Genomic DNA, 18,858 nt, shown 5'->3' on the forward strand with positions numbered 1-18,858 from the left:
TACATAGATTTGTAATGATAAATAATAGATATCATCAAATACTCATAATAGAGTTTAGGGACAAAAAAAAAAAAAAAAAAAAAAAAAAAAAAAAAAAAAAAAAAAAAAAAAAAAGGACCAAGGGGGTGAAGTTTACGCTCTTATGAGATCATAACAATAATGAAAGAATAAACTGTGACCACCTGGAGACACATGTTTTCTCTACATGAGCCACCAAACCGAAGTAGCAGCCATCAGAGAAATGATCTAGTGGCCTTAGACAGGTTTGACTTCATTCTCAGTTATTTCTAGGAGCTGCGTGTCTTGAAGGCACGGCATAGGAGTAGAAAAGCAATGAATCTAGACATTTCCAGCCTTTGGGCTTATGATCTTTAAAAATATGTATGAGTGATTTGTCCTTGCTCAACCCCTGAAGGTATGGTGCTTATCAAGTACTGTCAAGCAACTAAAGCTGTGCTAAGAACAGCTGAAAAGTAGATTGCTAAGACAGATGAACGAAAGAGTGCAGGGTTTTGAAGATATAATGATGCAGAGAACAAGCAACAGGGTGTGCAAATAGTTGTGTGTCAGTTTGTCACCTCAGCAAAGAAAATGCCTTCATAAAATCTGGCTGAAGACAAGCTTGTAGAGTATTTTCTTAATTAGTGATTGATGGGGGAGGGCCCAGCCCATTGTGGGTGGTGCCATCTGTGAGCTGGTGGTCCTGGGTTCTATAAGAAAGCAACAAGGAGCAAACCAATAAGTAGCACCCCCTCCATGGCCTCTGCATCAGCTCCCTTCTCCAGCTTCCTGCCCCATTTGTTCTGACTTCCTCCTATAATGAACGGTGGTGTGGGAGCATACGCCAAATAAAATCTTTCCTCCTCAATTTTTTTTGGTCATGGTGTTTCATCAGAGCAATGGAAACCCTAACTGGGACACATGGCTAACAGTGTAAGAATGGGAGACGATGAAGGACACCCACATCCCTTCACCATCCTGCCTCTTGCCCACCACCCCCGCGGGACCCACCTTCTTTGACAGTGTTTTCTCCATGGCTGTTGGAGTGGTCTGGCAGGTCGCTCACCAGGGTGTGATGGGAGTGGGAGTGCCTGGCACTCAGACTTTCCATTTCAGTGGCTGCATCTGAGCTGCCCCGCCGGGTCAATTTCCCTGAGATGAAGGACAGTATCACAAGAGGCTTTTAAAATCGAGAAGAGCATCTCCTGAGTTTTTTTTTCTTTCTAGAGGGCTGTGATAGAGTAAGAGGGTATGAAGGAGAGCCTGGGGCTCAAGCAAAAGAGCAAGATTTGAGCTTGACTTGAAAATAGTCAAGGTCAAGATAACTGATGAAACTGCTATAATAAGGTCAGCCCTAATCTAAGGCTAACGTCAGAGAGCATCTGTTGTGGCTTGCTAGCTGTCAGTTTCCGATTTTAAGCTTCGCTTAACTTGCCATCAAAGTGGGGAGGGGGGGAGGTTGTCTCCTTATTTCCTTTCCTTTCCTTTTCCTTTTTAAATTAAATAACAGAGATAAATAAAAGTCTATCTTTAGATGAAAAAAAAAAAAGAAAATTAATATACAGAATCCTCTATGGCTATGTTTCAGCATCTATAATGATCAAAGAAATATGGCCTATACTGAGTAATCATAGAGACTTCTTGTATAATTTAAAGTATCTGCATTTCTTCTGTTGTGAAAACTCCACATATTGCAATATTGGAGAACTTGCATTTGGGCCCAGTGTTCTCGAATGAACTGTTTGAAAAGACCTAGATTTGGAAGAGATCCTGAGATCCGATTTACAACTACCACTTGGGCTCTGTTCTACTGGGAAGATCTTTGTAGTTACCTAAGATGGTGGTTTGCCAGCCTCCCTTCTCGATGCCTCTTCTATCTTCTCCAAGCCCAGAGAAACTTCCAAATGAGAACGTGCTGCGGGTAGGCGACACATCTAGGTGGTCCTCGTGCAGCAGGAATGGTACGCCCATTCTCCTGGGTCTCCTCTTCCCCGTGTGGTGAAAGGGAATGGAGCCTTTCCTCTCTCGGTCTTCTTTGCGACTTTTGAACTGCAATGGTGTGAGATAAAGGTAGATACAAGGCAAAGGAGATGTAAGAGGAAACACAGGAAGTGCCTGAGGAAGAGGACTCCCAGGCTGTTATTGAGTATCATCCGATAGACAGGCGGGAAATGTCCTAAGGGTGCTAATGAAGTGAGAGAAACCAAGCAAAATGCTGTATGTTCTAGAAGTCTTTCTGCTGGGTGTCTGAGCAGTACTTCTCTAAGAGACGCCCCTGAGCCAGCAGCAGCAGCGTCGTTTGGGAACTTGTTAGACATCCAAACTTGCAGCATTACCCTCAGACATAACATTTAAAATTTAGAAGAGGAGCCCAGTGATCTATGTCTTGTGTGTGTGTGTGTGTGTGTGTGTGTGTGTGTGTGTGAGAGAGAGAGAGAGAGAGAGAAATGGGATTTTTAAAAATATATTTTATTGATTTATTCATATTACATATCAGTTGTTATCCCATCCCCTGTATCCTCCCATTCCTCCCTCCCTCCCATTTTCCCCTTACTCCCTTCCCCTATGACTGTGACTGAGGGGGACTTCTTTCCTCTGTATATGCCCATAGGGTATCAAGACTCTTCTTGGTAGCCTGCTATCTTTCCTCTGAGTGCCACCAGGTCTCCCCATCCAGAGGACGTTGTCAACTATGGAGCACCAGAGTTTGTGTGAAACTCAGACAGACCACACTCTCCACTCAACTGTGAAGAATGTCCTGTCTATTGGGTAGATCTGGGTAGAGGTTCGAAGTTTACTGTGTGATCTATGTCTTAACAAGCCCTGAGGGAGCCTCTGATCTCTGATAGACACTAACGGTGGAGAACCACTAGGGTAGAGGAAGCTACCTTTAGCCACCACTTGGACCTGTCTCCTTTAACTCTGTTCTACTTTCCAAGTTTGGAATCCATTGTTCTAGTCGGCAACTTCACTGTTCACAAGGACAGTCAAAAATGACACACAATAGACACTGGTGCCAATCTATTATCCATACAAAAGAAGTTCAATATCAAGGGAAACTCAAATTTTAAAATGGCTTGGAGAGCTTTAAAAATATCCCCATATATGAACCTAGCTTTCAGAAGTTTTGATTGCATTATTCTGGTTCATGCATGAGCACTTAGATTTTTAAAGCTACTCCAAAGCAACTATGTGCAGTGGGAATATAATAATCTCTCTTTTTTTACTCAAATTGTCAATGTTATAAGAAAAATGATGGTCAGAACCTACTGCTGTGTTACTAATGAAGGAGACTCACTCAGTACAAGTCTTGTTTTTGTGGTTAGGGTTAAACTTTAGCAAAATGCCCAACATTTGTGTGTGTTAATTCCTGTTCTGAAAAATTTTGAAGAATAGGGTCTCACTGGATTAAGTAAGAACTACTTGTGTAACGTATTTGATAAGTGAAATGGAGCCACAGAAATGAAAACCAGCGTTACTGTACTCCTGCTACCTCCACCATCACATAGGAGGTCTTCATGATAACTGTGTAGAACATCTAGAATTGGGGACACGGACACATGCACACACACACACACACACACACACACACACACACACACACACACGGTTACAAAGTCATGTGAGTCACTGTTACACTTGGGAGTTCATATTCCCTCTTTTTCCACCCCTGCACCCTGTGGCAGACCAAGGGACAGCACTGAGACATCAAAATACAAACTCACTTTCTTAAAGATGTTCATGCCAAGGTCTGAAGACAGATCTGGGACTGCGGATCTTCGCAGGTTGGTCAGTGAAACCTTGGAAAAAGCCTCGGGGCTAAGAGACTTTTCCTCTTCGTTACACTTCATGGTGAGATCCTTAACAAACAGTAAACATAAACAAAACTAGAGACTTGGACAAGCCTGAGACTTATTCTATTGTGTTGTCACCTTTTTAATGGAGCTAGGTCAATTGTTTTGAGATCTATAAAAAAAAAAAAAATTAGCTTGCACAGTTGAACTGCTGGAATCCAAATTCTGCTATTGCAAAGACATTTCATATTAAGTGTGACTTTGGCCAGAAAAATTTAACACTGAGACCGTGTAGCCTTGGATCCCAAATACTAAGAAAATAGGGAGGAGATAAGTATTACTTTCATTAAAACATTTTCATATGATGTATTTTGATGACTTTGCCCTTCCCGAAACTCACCCAGATCATCCTGACCTGAAATTTTTTTCTAGTTAATCACTCACTGAAGGCGAAGCTGTTCATTGTGAGAGGACCTTTCCTGCCAAAGCAGTGCTTCCCTTTAGAGAGTGCAGGGAGACATTTTCAGAACCAACCCAGTGACGTTTAACTACAACAAAACGGCTGGAATGTCCTGCAAGCTACTCATTCCTCTCTCTCTATTTTTTATTATAACTCATTTGCATTGTGTCTCAGTTGTAATCCCCTTGCTCTTATCTTCCATTCCCACCCACACTCCCTCTTGGGCCCTATTCCCCTCCCCTAGACCTCTGACAGGGAGTCCTCCTCCCCCACCATCTGACCACAGCCTATCAGGTATCATCTGGATAGCCTGCATCGCCTTCCTCTGTGTGCCCACAGGGCCTTGCCACCAAGGGGCAGTGATCAAATCACAGGCACCAGAGTTCATGTCAGAGGCAGTCCCCTGCTCTCCCCCCTCCCCTTGTGGAGAATGAGCTGTCCAATCGGCTACATCTGAACTGGGGCCTCTAGTTTCTCTGCTTGCAATGTCCTTGGTTGGTGCATCAGTTTGTGCAGGTCCCCAAGATGGAGCTCATACAAAAGATGGGAAGAACAAGTGCTTGGTTGAGATGTGGGCATCATTTACCAGAAAACAACCTTGATAGGCATATTATCATAATGGAGTGCATATTTGGTTACTTCTCTCAATATCTATAATAAATTGCAAGCCTGTATATAAAAAATTAATATTCCCAATGGCAGCTTTGAGATCATTACAATTTTGAGTTGTGCAAAAACAGTGAATCACATTCCATAAAATGTTAATGCCCCATATTTTATGATATTAGTAATTACTAGATTGCATGTCAGAACCCTATTCTAACTGGCTCTCTGATTTTCCAACAGACCTGATTTCCAATGTTCTGGATAAACAGAGGCTTATGCTAAATTTGCATGCACAAAATGCATACTTCTGTCAATACTAAAGAGAGGGCTGATGAGCTGCCAAAGCCTCTGGCCATCCAACAGAACAGAAGGATAATGGGCAAGAGACGTAGTCACCTCCAAGTTATAGGCATGGGAAACCATAAGAGCTGAGAGCCAGAGGAGAAACAGAAAAAACGCCACCATCATTAGCTCAGGCAGCAGTGAACCAGGTTTGTCTTACCTGAGTCTTGTGGGTGTTCACTAGCGAGGGAGCTGCTGCCACCATCGAGCTACTTCTGGGCCTGGGCAGGAGAGGAATATCTGGCTCGGGGGCCTTTTCTGGCTTCTCTTCCAGCATGTGGCGCAGCCTTTGTAGGTAGTACATCAGGGACCACTGAGTGCCTTCCTCAGACCAGTGGGGCTGGAGAAGGCAGCGGAGAACAGCCACATCGAAGTAGGTGGCATAGCGCGACCTCTGGCATGGTGGTATCACAAGAGAGGCCCTGCTCCCCGCGACAGAGAGAAGGTGATTGCACTAACATCAGGCCTTTGAAGGGGCAGTACAATCCAGTAAAAGGCTCTAATTTTTCACTTATTTATTTACTCATTCATCTCTTTTTTTTTTAAAGATTTATTTATTACATATTACGTATACAGTGCTCAGCCTGCATGTATGTTTGCACACCAGAAGAGGACACCAGATCTCATCATAGATGGTTGTGAGCCACCATGTGGTTGCTGGGAATTGAACTCAGGACCTCTGGAAGAGCAGCCAGTGCTCTTAACCTCTGAGCCATCTCTCCAGCCCATATTCACGCATCTCTTGCATTGTTCACTCTAATGAGTTCCTAAATGGCCTAGCTCATTCCACTTTTATCAAGCATTTTTATTAATCAATTTATTTATTTATTTATTTACTTGCTTACTTCATCTCTTTACAGCTTGATCCCAGCTCTCTCCCTCCTCTCCTTCCAGTTGCATCCTTATACCCCATCCTCCCATACCCCCCTCTTCTCAGAGAAGGGGAAGCCCCCAAGGGTAGCAACCAACCCTGGCACCTCAAGTTGCAGCAGGACTAAGCACATCCTCTCCTACTGGGCCTGACAAGGGAGCCCAGCTCAGGGAAAGGAATCCAGAGGCAGGCAACAGAATCAGAGACAGCCTCTACTCCCATTATTAGGGGAGCCACGTGATGACCAAGCTGAACATTAGCTATATATGTGTAGGGGGTCTACACCCAGCCAATGCATGCTCTCTGGTTGGTGGTTCAGTCTCTGTGAGTCCCCATGGGGCCAGGTTAATTTACTCTGTAGGCCTTCTTCTGGTGTCCTTGGCCCCTCCACAAAGAAGAAATATTGAGAGTTTTGAAGGATGGGTAAGAAACTGATGATTTAAAGTAAAATTAGCTCAGGAAGAGAAGCTGGTATTTTAAGTTAAAGGGCACCGTGCCTGCAAAGGTAGTGATTAAAAACAAACAAACAAACAAACAAACAAACAAAACAGGAGTTGGGTACGAGCCTCATGTGTTGGTGGTACAGTTGATGAGTAATTTGGGCATGGGCAATGATGATAGCCAGAGACAAAGAAACTGATGAGATTCATATCATGATGTTTCCTGAACTATCATCTTTGACTACAATGAAAGCAGAAATGATATTTTTTCTTATTTATTGTATGGGGCTATTTTAAGTTCAGTGGTGAAGATATTACATAACAGAACTAGAGAAACAGAAATATTCTAAACAAATTAACGTTTTATTACTATGAAAACGAATCTCTTTGAAAAATTCTCTAGTTACGTGAATATGTAAGGCTGCAAAAGTAACTTACAATTCCTCAAAGTTCTGGAAAGCTATTATTTCATTTAAATGCATGACGTGTTCATTAACTACTGGCTGGTTTACTAGAGAACAGTCGTAAGCAATTACCTAGATTGGGACATCATGGTATGCATCCAGCAGCATTAGGCTTAAAGCTTTTGTCCTTCAAATTTAACATTTTGAAATCGCAATGTGCTAGTAATTAGAGGTGGGGATAATTAAGTCACAAGTCTTCAGTTCACTAGAGGATAATGGTCTATAGGAAAAGGATTTCACTGTGCCCTGTTTCTGTCTTCCTATCACATGGGAACATCAGAAGTCAGCGATCTTAATCTAAAGCCAATTATCCTGAGGCCATGATCTTGGATGTGCGCTGCCTCCAGGATCGCAGCAATAAACATCTTTCGGTTTAGAAGCCACTAAAGCTATGTTACACCAGCCCAAACTAAGACAGCCCAGGGTGTAAAAGTCTATTTTGCAGAACATACAGTTCAGTAAGAATCAAGAAACTAAATGACAAAATAAAGTCAGCTTTCTGGGAGCTGAAACCACCTTGGATCTAAACTGGAAACTTGATCCTCCTGCACAATTTTCTTCTGAATCAGAAGATGCAGAAAGAAAATGTGGCACCATCTCCAAACAAAGAAAGACCTCCTGAAAAATGCTACCACTGAGAGTGAGAAGCAAGGTTCCTGAGCTTCCAAGGTCTATATTTTGGGAAATTCTTTGTTTGTTCACTTGTCTGTCGGCTTGTCTGAGACAGGTCTCCCTGTGTAGCACAGTCTGGCTTTAAGTTCTTTTGACTCTTCTAATGGAGTCCCAAGTGCTAGGATTGTAGGCATGTCCTGAACTGAAGATCCAAAACTTACCAGTGTTTAAAATTAACAAAGAGAGGTGGAGTTACTGGTAGCCTGCGACTGAGAATAAATAACATGGAGTAAGGATTTGTGTGGTTGGTGGGACGTTTGTTTTACTTTGTAGTTTCATCAAGAATCACAATACATACATGCATGCATACATATATAGATCCATCCATCCATACATACATGCATGCACATGAATGTGCACACATGTGCACCCCCCCCCACAACTGAAGGTTGTAGCAATATTTTAAAAAATACAAACTCAGATCATATCTGGTTCCCTGCTTGTCATGTTCACAGCCCTCTCTACTTCCTTATCAAAGTGCATATCACACTGTTGTTTCAATTATCATTAACAACATTCTCTGGTGCACCGAATCCCAACTGTCCAAGCGTATGGAAGTTTTGAACGTCATTGCTGTGTTTAAAACATTGTAAATTTTTTCAAATCGCATTGCATTTTATTTATTGTATGTGTGTGTATGAACGTGGATGCTTATACCTCTGTGGGTGCGGATATGAGAAGATACCCTGTGGCAACCGGTTCTCTTCTTAAGCCACATGGGCTAGAGAGATCAAACTCAGGATGTTAACGCTGGGAAGCAAGTGTGCTTCACTGCTGAGCCATCTCACCACCCCTTAATGTCATGTAGTTGAAAATTCCTACTAATTTAACTAGGAAATGGGAAACTAAGTAGAAATAGTTCACGCACATCAGATGCTGCACACTAAATAATTAACTGGGGTGAGAATCATATTGAATAAGCCTCCTATAATACCCTAAATTCTCATATACACTGGGTTGGGGAACTATAATACTCTGATCATCACTGACAGGCCAACTTTAAATCTATCACAGAGTCTTTCATCAACTCCTCATCATCTTTACCTGTAGACACCATTTAGATGCTAGTGGTCAATGTATCTCACTAGGAGAATCGCAAGTATGTCTGCCCCATCTCCTTGTTTTGTTCATTCTCCTTTCAGTGACTATTCATTTTCAGAATGAAATGCAAGCTTCACATGGTGCTGAACAAAGTCTGTCTAATGTTCGTCAGAATTCATTTTCTTTATGCTCCATTTTCCCCCCTTGGCCGCCTTCTCTTTCTTATTGTTATTGTTGCTTTGTTTTTGAGATAAGTTCTCATGTCACTCAGGCTGCCTCCAAACTCGCTAAGTAGCCCAGTGTGGACTTGAATTCATCATCTTCCTGCTTCAGTCTCATGAGCGCTGGGGTCTCAGGGATGCTATCTCAGGGATGCTATCTCAAGGATGTATCTCAGGGATGCTATCTCAGGTATGCTATCTCAGGGATGCTAGCCCATGCTACCTATCCTAGCATTATTTTCTATTATGCATGCCCTGATGTACCAGCTACCAGTGTACTGAATTTCAACTAAATATCACCATTTATTTATTTATCTGTTAATTTGGTAAAGAACCTCTTTCATTCTCTTTTCTACTGGGCGCTTTATTGCCTTCTGATCCTTGACTGGTTCATTTCTACACATTTCCAAGAGGCTTTCTTTGCTTTCCCCTCCCTAATCTATTTGATTTCCTTTCCTTAAAGAATCATAATCGAACTCATTCCTCTAAGCTTATCATTTACACCTAAGTTAACAGGAAATCTTTCCTGCATTAGATCTATAAAGAGCACACAAAATAGGAGGCTGGCTGGCTACCAGCTGTGTAATTTTAGGTTCTCAACCCTTCGTGACTGTCACCTAATTTGTAAGAGTCTATGAAAGCCATTATTTTCTTGACTACTCTTCTGTGATGAAGGCAGATGTCAGCAGGCCAGAATTACTCCCACCTTCGACTAGCCGGAATTATCATAAACTCCATACCTTAGAGTTATCAAATTTCATAGTTTTGGGGTTATTTTTTTTTGTTTTGTTTTTGTTTTGTTTTGTTTTTTGACATGGGATTTCTCTGTATAGCCTTGGTTGTCCAGGACTCACTCTGTAGACCCAGGCTAGCCTCAAATTCACAGTGATCCGCCTGCTTCTTCCTCCCGAACACTGGGATTAAAGGCATGCACCACCATGTCTGGCTCTCAAATTTTATAATTTTTATATTAGGTAACCTAAAAATGTCAAATCCCAGAACATTGTCCCACATGAGGTGCCAATGGGCCCTTGAAGTCCTCAAGGAGCACAGGAAAGAGAGAAAATCCTAAAGAAACAAAGACTGGGCTTTCCCCTAAAATTTCCTAAACTAAAATTTCTGAGGGTCAGACCAAAGAAGTTGTGCGTAAACGGTATCCTTGGGTGTTCCTTGAATGGCCTTAAGACATTTGCATAGTAGCTGTCCTCAAGAAACACGTAAAGAATGACTTTTCCTCTTCTAAAGCAACAGTCAGAACAACCACTAAAGTGAAAAGACCACAGTTGGGATTCTATGATGACAGTGTCATGTTCTAGGACACCTGACGACTAAGTTCATATCTTTCTCCACAGACTGAGTTCAGTCAACTGAAACTAATGACTAACTACTCAATTTAGTCCTCTAGCCATTAACATCAATTATTTCTTCTTCCTCCTCCTCCTTATTCTTGCACCCTCTCCTCCTTCTTTCTTCCTTCGTCTTTCTTTCCTTTTTTTTTTACTTCTAACAGCTTATCAGTTCACTGATTGGATGCCAGGCTGCAGAACAGCAAGACTCCATGGATAGAAATAAAGTTGTGACTGGAGACTAAAAGCATGTTCCTAACTAGGGTAACCACAGATTCACATTTCAGTTGTTTGGGATGGAGTAAACTCCATTTGAAAGCGAAGGACGGGAAAGGGAACTTGGACTGATCTGGGAAGCAGGTATGGCCTCTTTAAAAAGGGATGTTTCTTGCTCCCAATTCTGCCCCGTCTCCACCCCAAGAGTTTGTTCCTGTTACAAAACGTCTAGCAGGGAGAAAACAGACTATCCAAGGGAAGAAACTCAGCAGGCCCAACCAGGGAGAAGGCTGGAGAGGGCAGGTCCCCAGGACCCTACAGAAAGCCAAGCCTAGAGGCCCTGGGTGGACCCCACCTCTAGGGCCGTGCTCTTGATGGGAGGTGTTTGTATGGTCTAATAAAGTTTGCCCTTTTGTTCTTTTTTCTCCCTGTAGCTAGTCTTTCTCTGCTCCATAGCCAATCTGTAACATCTTCTCAGTGCATCAGCTACCTTCGGGATCTATCGGTAACCGTCCCTTTTTGTCTGGTACCCTCAGGATGTCGGCTTCCAGTCTTCCTGGCTCCATTTCCTTGCCTCTTCCTCAGGTCTGTAACTGTTGCTTTCACCCCAGCTCCCTCGGGATCTCTGCTAGCTTCACTCTCAAGCAGTGAGGGCTTCATTTCCCTGGCTCTTTCAGATTCTCTGCCTCCGACCTCAGTGGCCACATGCTCTCAGTGGCTCCTGGCCTCCAGGTGTCACCTCACTCTCTTGTCTGAGCTCCCTGTCTTTCCCAGAAATACAATTATTTCTTCCTCCACGGAACTAGTTCACTGGTACCACAAAATCACCACCCTCACCGGAGACCCCTTGAAAATAACAACAATGAACTAATAAGGAATTCAGAGGCAAATAATTAGAACCCCAGGTACTTTTAGTTTTCCTTTCCCGCACTATATTATGAAACTTGAGGTGTGAGCTCTACTGGTTGGAATGGTCATTAAAAAGTAAAAATGATAAAGTATTTCATCTAGAACATAATTATAATATGTAATTAACTGGCCAGTGGAAGTTAAAAGCCATTTTCACTAAATTAAAACACAAGAGAGTAGAAAAAAATGAAAATTTCATCACTGAATATAAATATAATTTTTCTTATAAATGATATACATGGAAATAATGAAGAGAGACTCACTTGAAATTTATTTACCTAATAGGCATATGAAGGAGTACTTCTTATTTCTTAATATTTTAAATATTAATGTATTGTTACAAATAAAAATTATAAATATTTATATTTATAATTTATTATATAATTTAATAAATATATTTAACTATTTCTATAGTTAGCATTTCACTAAATTATGTCTGCATAATAGACAATTATGAAGACAAAAGCTCTTTATAATAGTAACATCGCTTCAATATAGTCCCAGTCAACTACTCTTTTAGGAAACCAGGTTATCATGAGGATGGAAAGATGATAGTAGAAAAGCTGAATGCAAGTGAATATTCTGGAAGTAACAGTTTGTGATAGCAGAGAAATGTGGGAATCAGCCTTGACCCTCTGCAGTATTTAAGGAAGCATGAATTATACCTCTGCATATGGTAATTAAAGATGTAATCTTACATTAATTTTAAAAACTAGCTACTTGTTCTCTGATTGCAGCGAAGAGTGCTGCTGAGTTCAGCCAAGGTCAGGGCGAACGCCACAGTGATCTGGATTTGCTTGATCTAGGTAGACAGTTTTCGTTGCCAGGATATTTGCAAGGCTTTGTTACTAAGGCTCTTTCTTCAAGTCCAATAAGCACAAGGACTCCTCCAATGGAGATACATTAACAGTAGCATTTGCTACATGGTCTAACTTGTGCATGATTTCCATGGTAACCAGCCACTGTAGCTAGGCAGAGAGAAGACAACTCATTTTTTTCAAAGTGCCACTGATTCATGTCTAATTCACATAAACTGTGTGTATTGCACTGCGCACACACACGTGTGTGTGTGTGTGTGTGTGTGTGTGTGTGTGTGTGTGTGTGTTAGACAAATTACACATAGGTAGGCAGATAGATGAAAGGCAAATGGCTCAAGGACAGTAATGCCAGAAAACAAAACAACATCCTTTTACAAATAAAACTATGGGGCATTGAATTAGCTTTGTCTTTACACATAATCAGATTAGAATTGATACAGTTTGATTTTTCAAGAGGAAAGAGTGCCATTTTCTGCTTAAGTTATAATCTCTAATGTTTCTAATAGCCAAGAAAACTATACAAGAAATAAAATGTGGATAATTTACAGCCTCAAGATTTTACTTTTATATGGTTTTTGTGACTTTTCAAAAGTATCTGGCATAAGCTTAGTGTTTGAAGTAAGAGATTACTTCTTACACTAGATCAAAGTAAGCATTTTGGAATTTAAAACAAAGCTGGTGGAAGAGGCATATTCAACAACTGGTGTACATAAGACCAGTGACATTATCATCAATCATCAATACAGTTTGTTGTAGCTGGTCTCTGACATAGTCCCCAAAGCTCCCTTATACTCGAGTGTGGAATAATCCCATATTCTACCATGATTGGATGTTGTGAAACACAGAATATAATAGAAGTGACAGTCTGTGACTTTCAGAGTATGCTCTAAAAACCACTGAAGTTCTATATTCATTCTCTCTCTCTCTCTCTCTCTCTCTCTCTCTCTCTCTCTCTCTCTCTCTCCTCCTCTCTCCGCCCTCCCTCCTCTCTCCCTCTCTCTCTCCTCGCTCTCTCTCTCTCTCTCTCTCTCTCTCTCTCTCTCTCTCTCTCTCTCTCTCTCTCTCTCTCTCTCTCTCTTTCTCTCTCTCTCTCTCTCTCTCTGCCCCCCTCTGTCTTTCTCTCTTGCACAATTTGTTTTTTTTAAAAAGACAATTTCCATATTATGTGTGGCCTTAAAGAGACACCCTGAAGCTGAGAAAATGAGGCTAATCAAAACAGATTTTGGTAACAAGATAAAAAGCTTAAACCTATGGAAGGTTTGTAGAATTCTGAAACAGGCAGAACCCATAAAAAGAAACAAGGGATGTGATTGTTTTTTAAGAATAAAATTTCTGCACAGTTTGTAAGTAAAACTGAACTTTGAGGACTCTGTTGGGGGGCTTCAGGGAGTCTAAGAGAAAGCTGCTGGAACAAGGGGATGAAGGAATTTTTTGGAAGGTTGAAGCAGGACTAAGTTTGCATTGGTATGGAAGTTACACAAATGTACCCAGCAAACTAGGTGATTTAATAAAAAAAAAGATCTCCTAGGAAAGCCTAAAAGACACATCATGGCTTCTTTTGGCTGGGTGTAGTAAACAGAAAGAGAAGAGACAGGAATTAACAAAACTATTAAAGATTTATAATATGAGACATGATAATATTGAAATTGCCCAGCATTTACAGAGAACAAATGGTGCTTAAAATTAAGCAGTGGCTGAATGCACACATAAAATCCATTGAACTGTAGAATAAACAAAGTCTAAAGATCAAGCAAGAGTGAAGATATAAAGTCACCCATTAAGACTTCAAAATAATCTAACATCATATTTCCGAACACTATTCAGTCTAACAAAGGCCCTCCACAAACTTTGACAGTGTAATGCAAATATATGTATATATTTATAATATACATATGCATATAGCATATTTATTTATATTTATAAATATACTCATTTATACATATATTTGCATAAGTACACACATATATACACTTATAATAGTCTATTATTGTCCTTATACTGTTATCTATTATATAATTTTATGGTATCCACTATCAAATTTTATTTATCTATTATGTAATTTCATGGTCTACCATCCTTACTCAATAGTATTATTATGTATTTATCTTACATATGCATATGTAATGATGTGTAAGAAAACCATGAGCACTATTCTTTAGCAGAAGCCTAAGACAGAGATGGAATATGCAAATGTGGGTTTTATCTATTCCACTGGATCCTAATAAGATTGACAGTGAACATATTAAAACTATAAAAAGCATTATATCCACAAAAACACTTCTAGAGACATTAACAATTGAAAATAGGCTCTCAAGTCCCCTACCCCAAATGTTAGTTTTGGGAATTAAGCTGTGAACATATGCTCTCTTTCTTGGAAAAGAAAGTTGAATTTGACACTAGAACCAGTATCTCAGAAGGAGAAGGCAACTGCCATGGCCTAGTGGGGTCTGCATTCTAGCAACGAACCTTCAACCCTTCTGGCTCATCACCAGAACTGCTAGGAGCCAGCACAGTCCCATCCCCCCCCCCCCCTTTCAGTAGCCACGTACACAGCAGGTATATCGTAGGCCTATTTTACCACACTTGTGGTTATGCATCGTTTGTCTCTTTAGCCTATGGGCAGTTGGAAGCAGTATGGTAACAGTGCACATGCAGTGAATAAAAAATGTGTGTATGCTGAATGTAGGAGATACAACACTAGAAGCAGGTGTAGAAATCTAAATAGAAAAATAGCAAGGATTTGAATTAAATGAAGATGAAAAGCGTGAGTGATACTAAGAAGACTGAATGCACTTGACTTGGAGTGGATGAACCTCAGGTATATTAGCTGGTTGCTCTGAACAGTTGTGGTGTAAAGATAAACTTTAAGTGAGCTGCCCCTCTCAAATTATTAAGTAAGATATCTGAGTCCATGGCTGTACCACTAACTAAAATAGAAACCAACGAATAAATCCATATGCACTAAGCCTACAAATACAAAGATTCTAATGTTTTCTACATAGCTTTATGTTTTGAATAAGTCTAGGAAGATTTTTTTAAAAAAACTATATATATATATATATATATATATATATATATATATATATATATATATATAATATTGGTTAGAGCAAAGTAAAGATAAATCATTTAAAAACTATCAAATGAAAAGGTGAGCCAGAGACTCAAAGGAGATACATGTGAATCATTTTTTCTAAAGAGATATTTGTATGTATAATATATTAAAATTCTTTAACGTGAACAATTAGACACTCTCATTAAAATGTGGGAAAAATTTGAATAGCCCTTTAATAAAAGAGTACCTCTGAATAGCTCATAAGCATTTAAAAGCACCCTTAGCATCTTTAATCATTAGGGAAAAGTAAATGGAAGCCACAGTCAGATCCCATTTCACACCCACTAGGAAGACTATAATAAAAAGAGCAAAATAATAAAAATGTTCCTGAGGATCTAACAGTTCATATATTGCTGGGTGGGGGTGGGGGCATGTAAAATAGTGCTGCCATTTGGAAAAAATTGTTCTTTTCAAAACTGGGCATAAATTTGCTGCACAACTCAGAAATTCTACTCATGGCTGTCCACCAGTAGAATGGGGACCTATGTCCATAAAAAGATTTAACTGAAGGGTCACAGCAGTGTTATTCATAATATACAAAACATGGCAACAAACTACCCACCTAATTATGAGTAACAGAAATTTGATAGATTTGTACAAGCTAATGATATTCTGCAACAGAAAGGGAGGAACCACTGATAGGTGCAATGCTGTAGATTAAAATTTCTTGAAGACATTACACTGAACCAAAGGAGGCAGATGTAAGATACCACAAACAAATTAATTCCATTTGTTCACAGGGCCTAGAAATACAACCCAATGCAAACAGAAAGTATGTCCGAAACTCCGAACTCTCTGTGGGACTAGGATTAACTACAAGAGTAAACAAAAGTATTCTAAAACTGGATTTTGGTGACAGTTGCCCACTTTATCATTATGTCAAGAAATTATGAAAATATTTAAGGCATAGAAATGATATCTCATAGGGTATCAAGTCTCTTCTTGGTAGCCTGCTATCCTTCCTGAGTGCCATCAGGCCTCCCCATCCAGGGAACATGTCCCCCTCAGTCACAGCCATAGGGGAGGGGAGTAAGGGGAAAATGGGAGGGAGGGAGGAATGGGATGATACAAAGGATGGGATAATGAGATGTAATACGAATAAATGAGTAAAATATATTTTTAAAATATTTTAAAAATTATATCTCAATAAAATCATATTTAAACTGTATTTTAAAGTAAACAAGAATTTTATTGGAAAGTAGAAATACACAGACTGTCTTAAGGGGCATACTTTGTGCATCTAGGTTTCTGTTGTTCCATTATAGAGCAGGACGAGACTAGCTTAGTTCTTGCAGAAGATACTTAGAAGTGAATTCGTCATGTTCACAAAATACAGATAAGTGTTGGAAAGTTTTAAACAACAGAGTTGATAAGTTTTAGCAACACCCACTTCAATACATGGATTTGATGATGAAAATATCCCCATCCACTAAACCAGACCCTTAATCACGGCCGCAAAGCAATCTTCTTACAATAACATTCAGATTTCTGCACTTGGATATTTAACTCAGGCATCTCGCTAAATCTGACAGGTCTTCCTACGTACAGCCTGATTTGTTAAAAATGAGGAAATGAGGGACATTCATAGCACAGTGTCAGTAAATAACAATTTATATATTGGGTAAAACTATACACACACACACAAAACACACATCCACATTTTAAAGAATAAAGACTGTAAACATAGAATACAATCCAACATTTGGTAACTGGGATGTTTCATTTTATGAAGGTGTGCCTTCCAGTGACATACCTTGAATGCGATGGGCCTCTTTCCTGGGAAGTTTGTGAGGACAGGCTTCCATCAAAGGAGTTTCCCTGGTGGCAGCCTGAGATGGTGGCCTTGGGTGAGATAGAATCAGGCTGCAGTGCTTCACTGACCACCTGAAGTCCCTTTTGGAGGGGAGACAGTAGATTAGGTCCTTTCCCTGCTTTGGGCATATCCTCTAGAATTAGCTCCGTCATGCACACAGAGTCATACACATCAAAAGTTTCCTCTGTAGCATAAGTAAGCATGGACCTAGGGATGCTTTTGCCTTTGTCTAAAGGGAAATGGAAGTAGATTTCTAGAAAGCCCCAGTGTCATTCCAAGCATTGGGCCTCACAACTCTGTAAATTTTACTTCATCTTGCCTTTCACTGCTTTCTGGGTTATGAACTCCAAAATTCAGCAAAGACATGTCAGCGCCAAGGAGGACGACACAGGGGTGTGACACTAAGTCTAGTGCCGGCTTAGCAGGAAGTTATCAGACTCGAATCAGAACCCAAGGATGAACATCTCCCCATCATCCATCAGAAAATTTGTATAGCACAATTTTCAGTTGACTGTGGGGACTTTTATCTAGTCTGTAAATATGCACTCAACAATATATTTTTATTGAGTGACATTTTAATTTCTTCTAGCCGACAAGTGCAATGTTGTTCAGGTGATGGGAAATATTTTTCTGTATGCACCATACACTACCTTCTTGAGGACAAAGACCCTCAGATGTTTACCACAAGAATTTAACTCTTACGCATTCTATCTTGACACACAAAATAAGACACGGTTCAATTACACTTAATAGAAAGACAGAAAAATAGCTAGAAATCTCATGAAACCGGCCTTCTGAAGTTGATCAAAGAACCATTTACCATTGGTCTGCTACATGGGCTCGGGGTGACTGGGAAAAGGGAGAACAAGTTAGAAGGCTGGAGGTGGGACTCAGTAACTCAGGGTGAAGCATTTGCCTACCATGTGCACACACCTTGGATCCACCTCAGCATCACTAAAACAGAAACAAAAATCTGATGAACTGGAAACTTGAAATAAAAAACTTACAGTCAAGTTTTTTTTTTTTTTTCTTTTTCTTACAGTCAAGTTTAAGGGCTGAAATATATACATTAGAAAAGCATATGGAATCGACCAGCCCCGTCACTAATTTTAAGAATAGTAAAGGAGGGCTGGGGAGGCTGTTCAGTCAGTAAAGGTCTTGCCCTTTAAGCATGATGACCTGAGTTCAAGCCCCAGGACCCACTTAAGAAGGCCAGGGGAAGCAGAGACAGGCAGAGACATGGAGCTTGTAAGCCAGCCAGCCCGAAGAGCTCCAGGCCAGTGTGCGATCTTGTCTCAGAAAAGAAGAGGAAGAGGAGGAACAAAAAGAAGAATAGAAGGAGGAGGAGGAAGAGGAAGAAGAAAATGGAAGGAAGGAATGAAGGAAGGAAGCCAGAAAATCCCACCTGAGGAATAACGATTGAGGTTGTCCTCTGGTGAGTGCACGAGCACACACACACTGACACATACAGTGAGGAGTGTAAAATGAATTTTAATAATTTCAACACTACTTGTTGAAGTGATTGTAGGCCACATGTGCCTAAAAGCTACCCGATTGGACCATGAAAGCTTAGCATAGACAAGAGTTCTAGGAAACTGAGAAGCCCACTGTTCACAGCTCTGTCTTTTTGTTCTTATTCCCAATACTGAGATTGAATTCAGGGCCTTGCGTAAGCATTCTAGGCCCAAGCGTAGGCCCCAAGCTCTTTATTTTTAGTTTTTATTCTAAGA

The 18,858-nt window shown here is 40.4% G+C and overlaps 1 protein-coding gene across 1 annotated transcript in view; it reads right to left on the reverse strand.

Annotated features, from left to right (window-relative positions):
• Window positions 1-18,858, reverse strand: part of Unc80 (unc-80 homolog, NALCN channel complex subunit) — a 181,328-nt gene that overhangs the window by 148,155 nt on the left and 14,315 nt on the right. The window contains exons 7-11 of the mRNA XM_051154166.1: window positions 17,069-17,208; window positions 5,363-5,624; window positions 3,726-3,860; window positions 1,833-2,049; window positions 1,012-1,152 (exon numbers count right to left, since the gene is read on the reverse strand). Coding sequence (XP_051010123.1) covers window positions 1,012-1,152; window positions 1,833-2,049; window positions 3,726-3,860; window positions 5,363-5,624; window positions 17,069-17,208 — 895 coding nt within the window. The remainder of the gene's footprint in view (window positions 1-1,011; window positions 1,153-1,832; window positions 2,050-3,725; window positions 3,861-5,362; window positions 5,625-17,068; window positions 17,209-18,858) is intronic.

This window comes from Acomys russatus, chromosome 12 (genome assembly GCF_903995435.1).
Source record: "Acomys russatus chromosome 12, mAcoRus1.1, whole genome shotgun sequence".
Classification (NCBI taxonomy): Eukaryota; Metazoa; Chordata; class Mammalia; order Rodentia; family Muridae; genus Acomys; species Acomys russatus.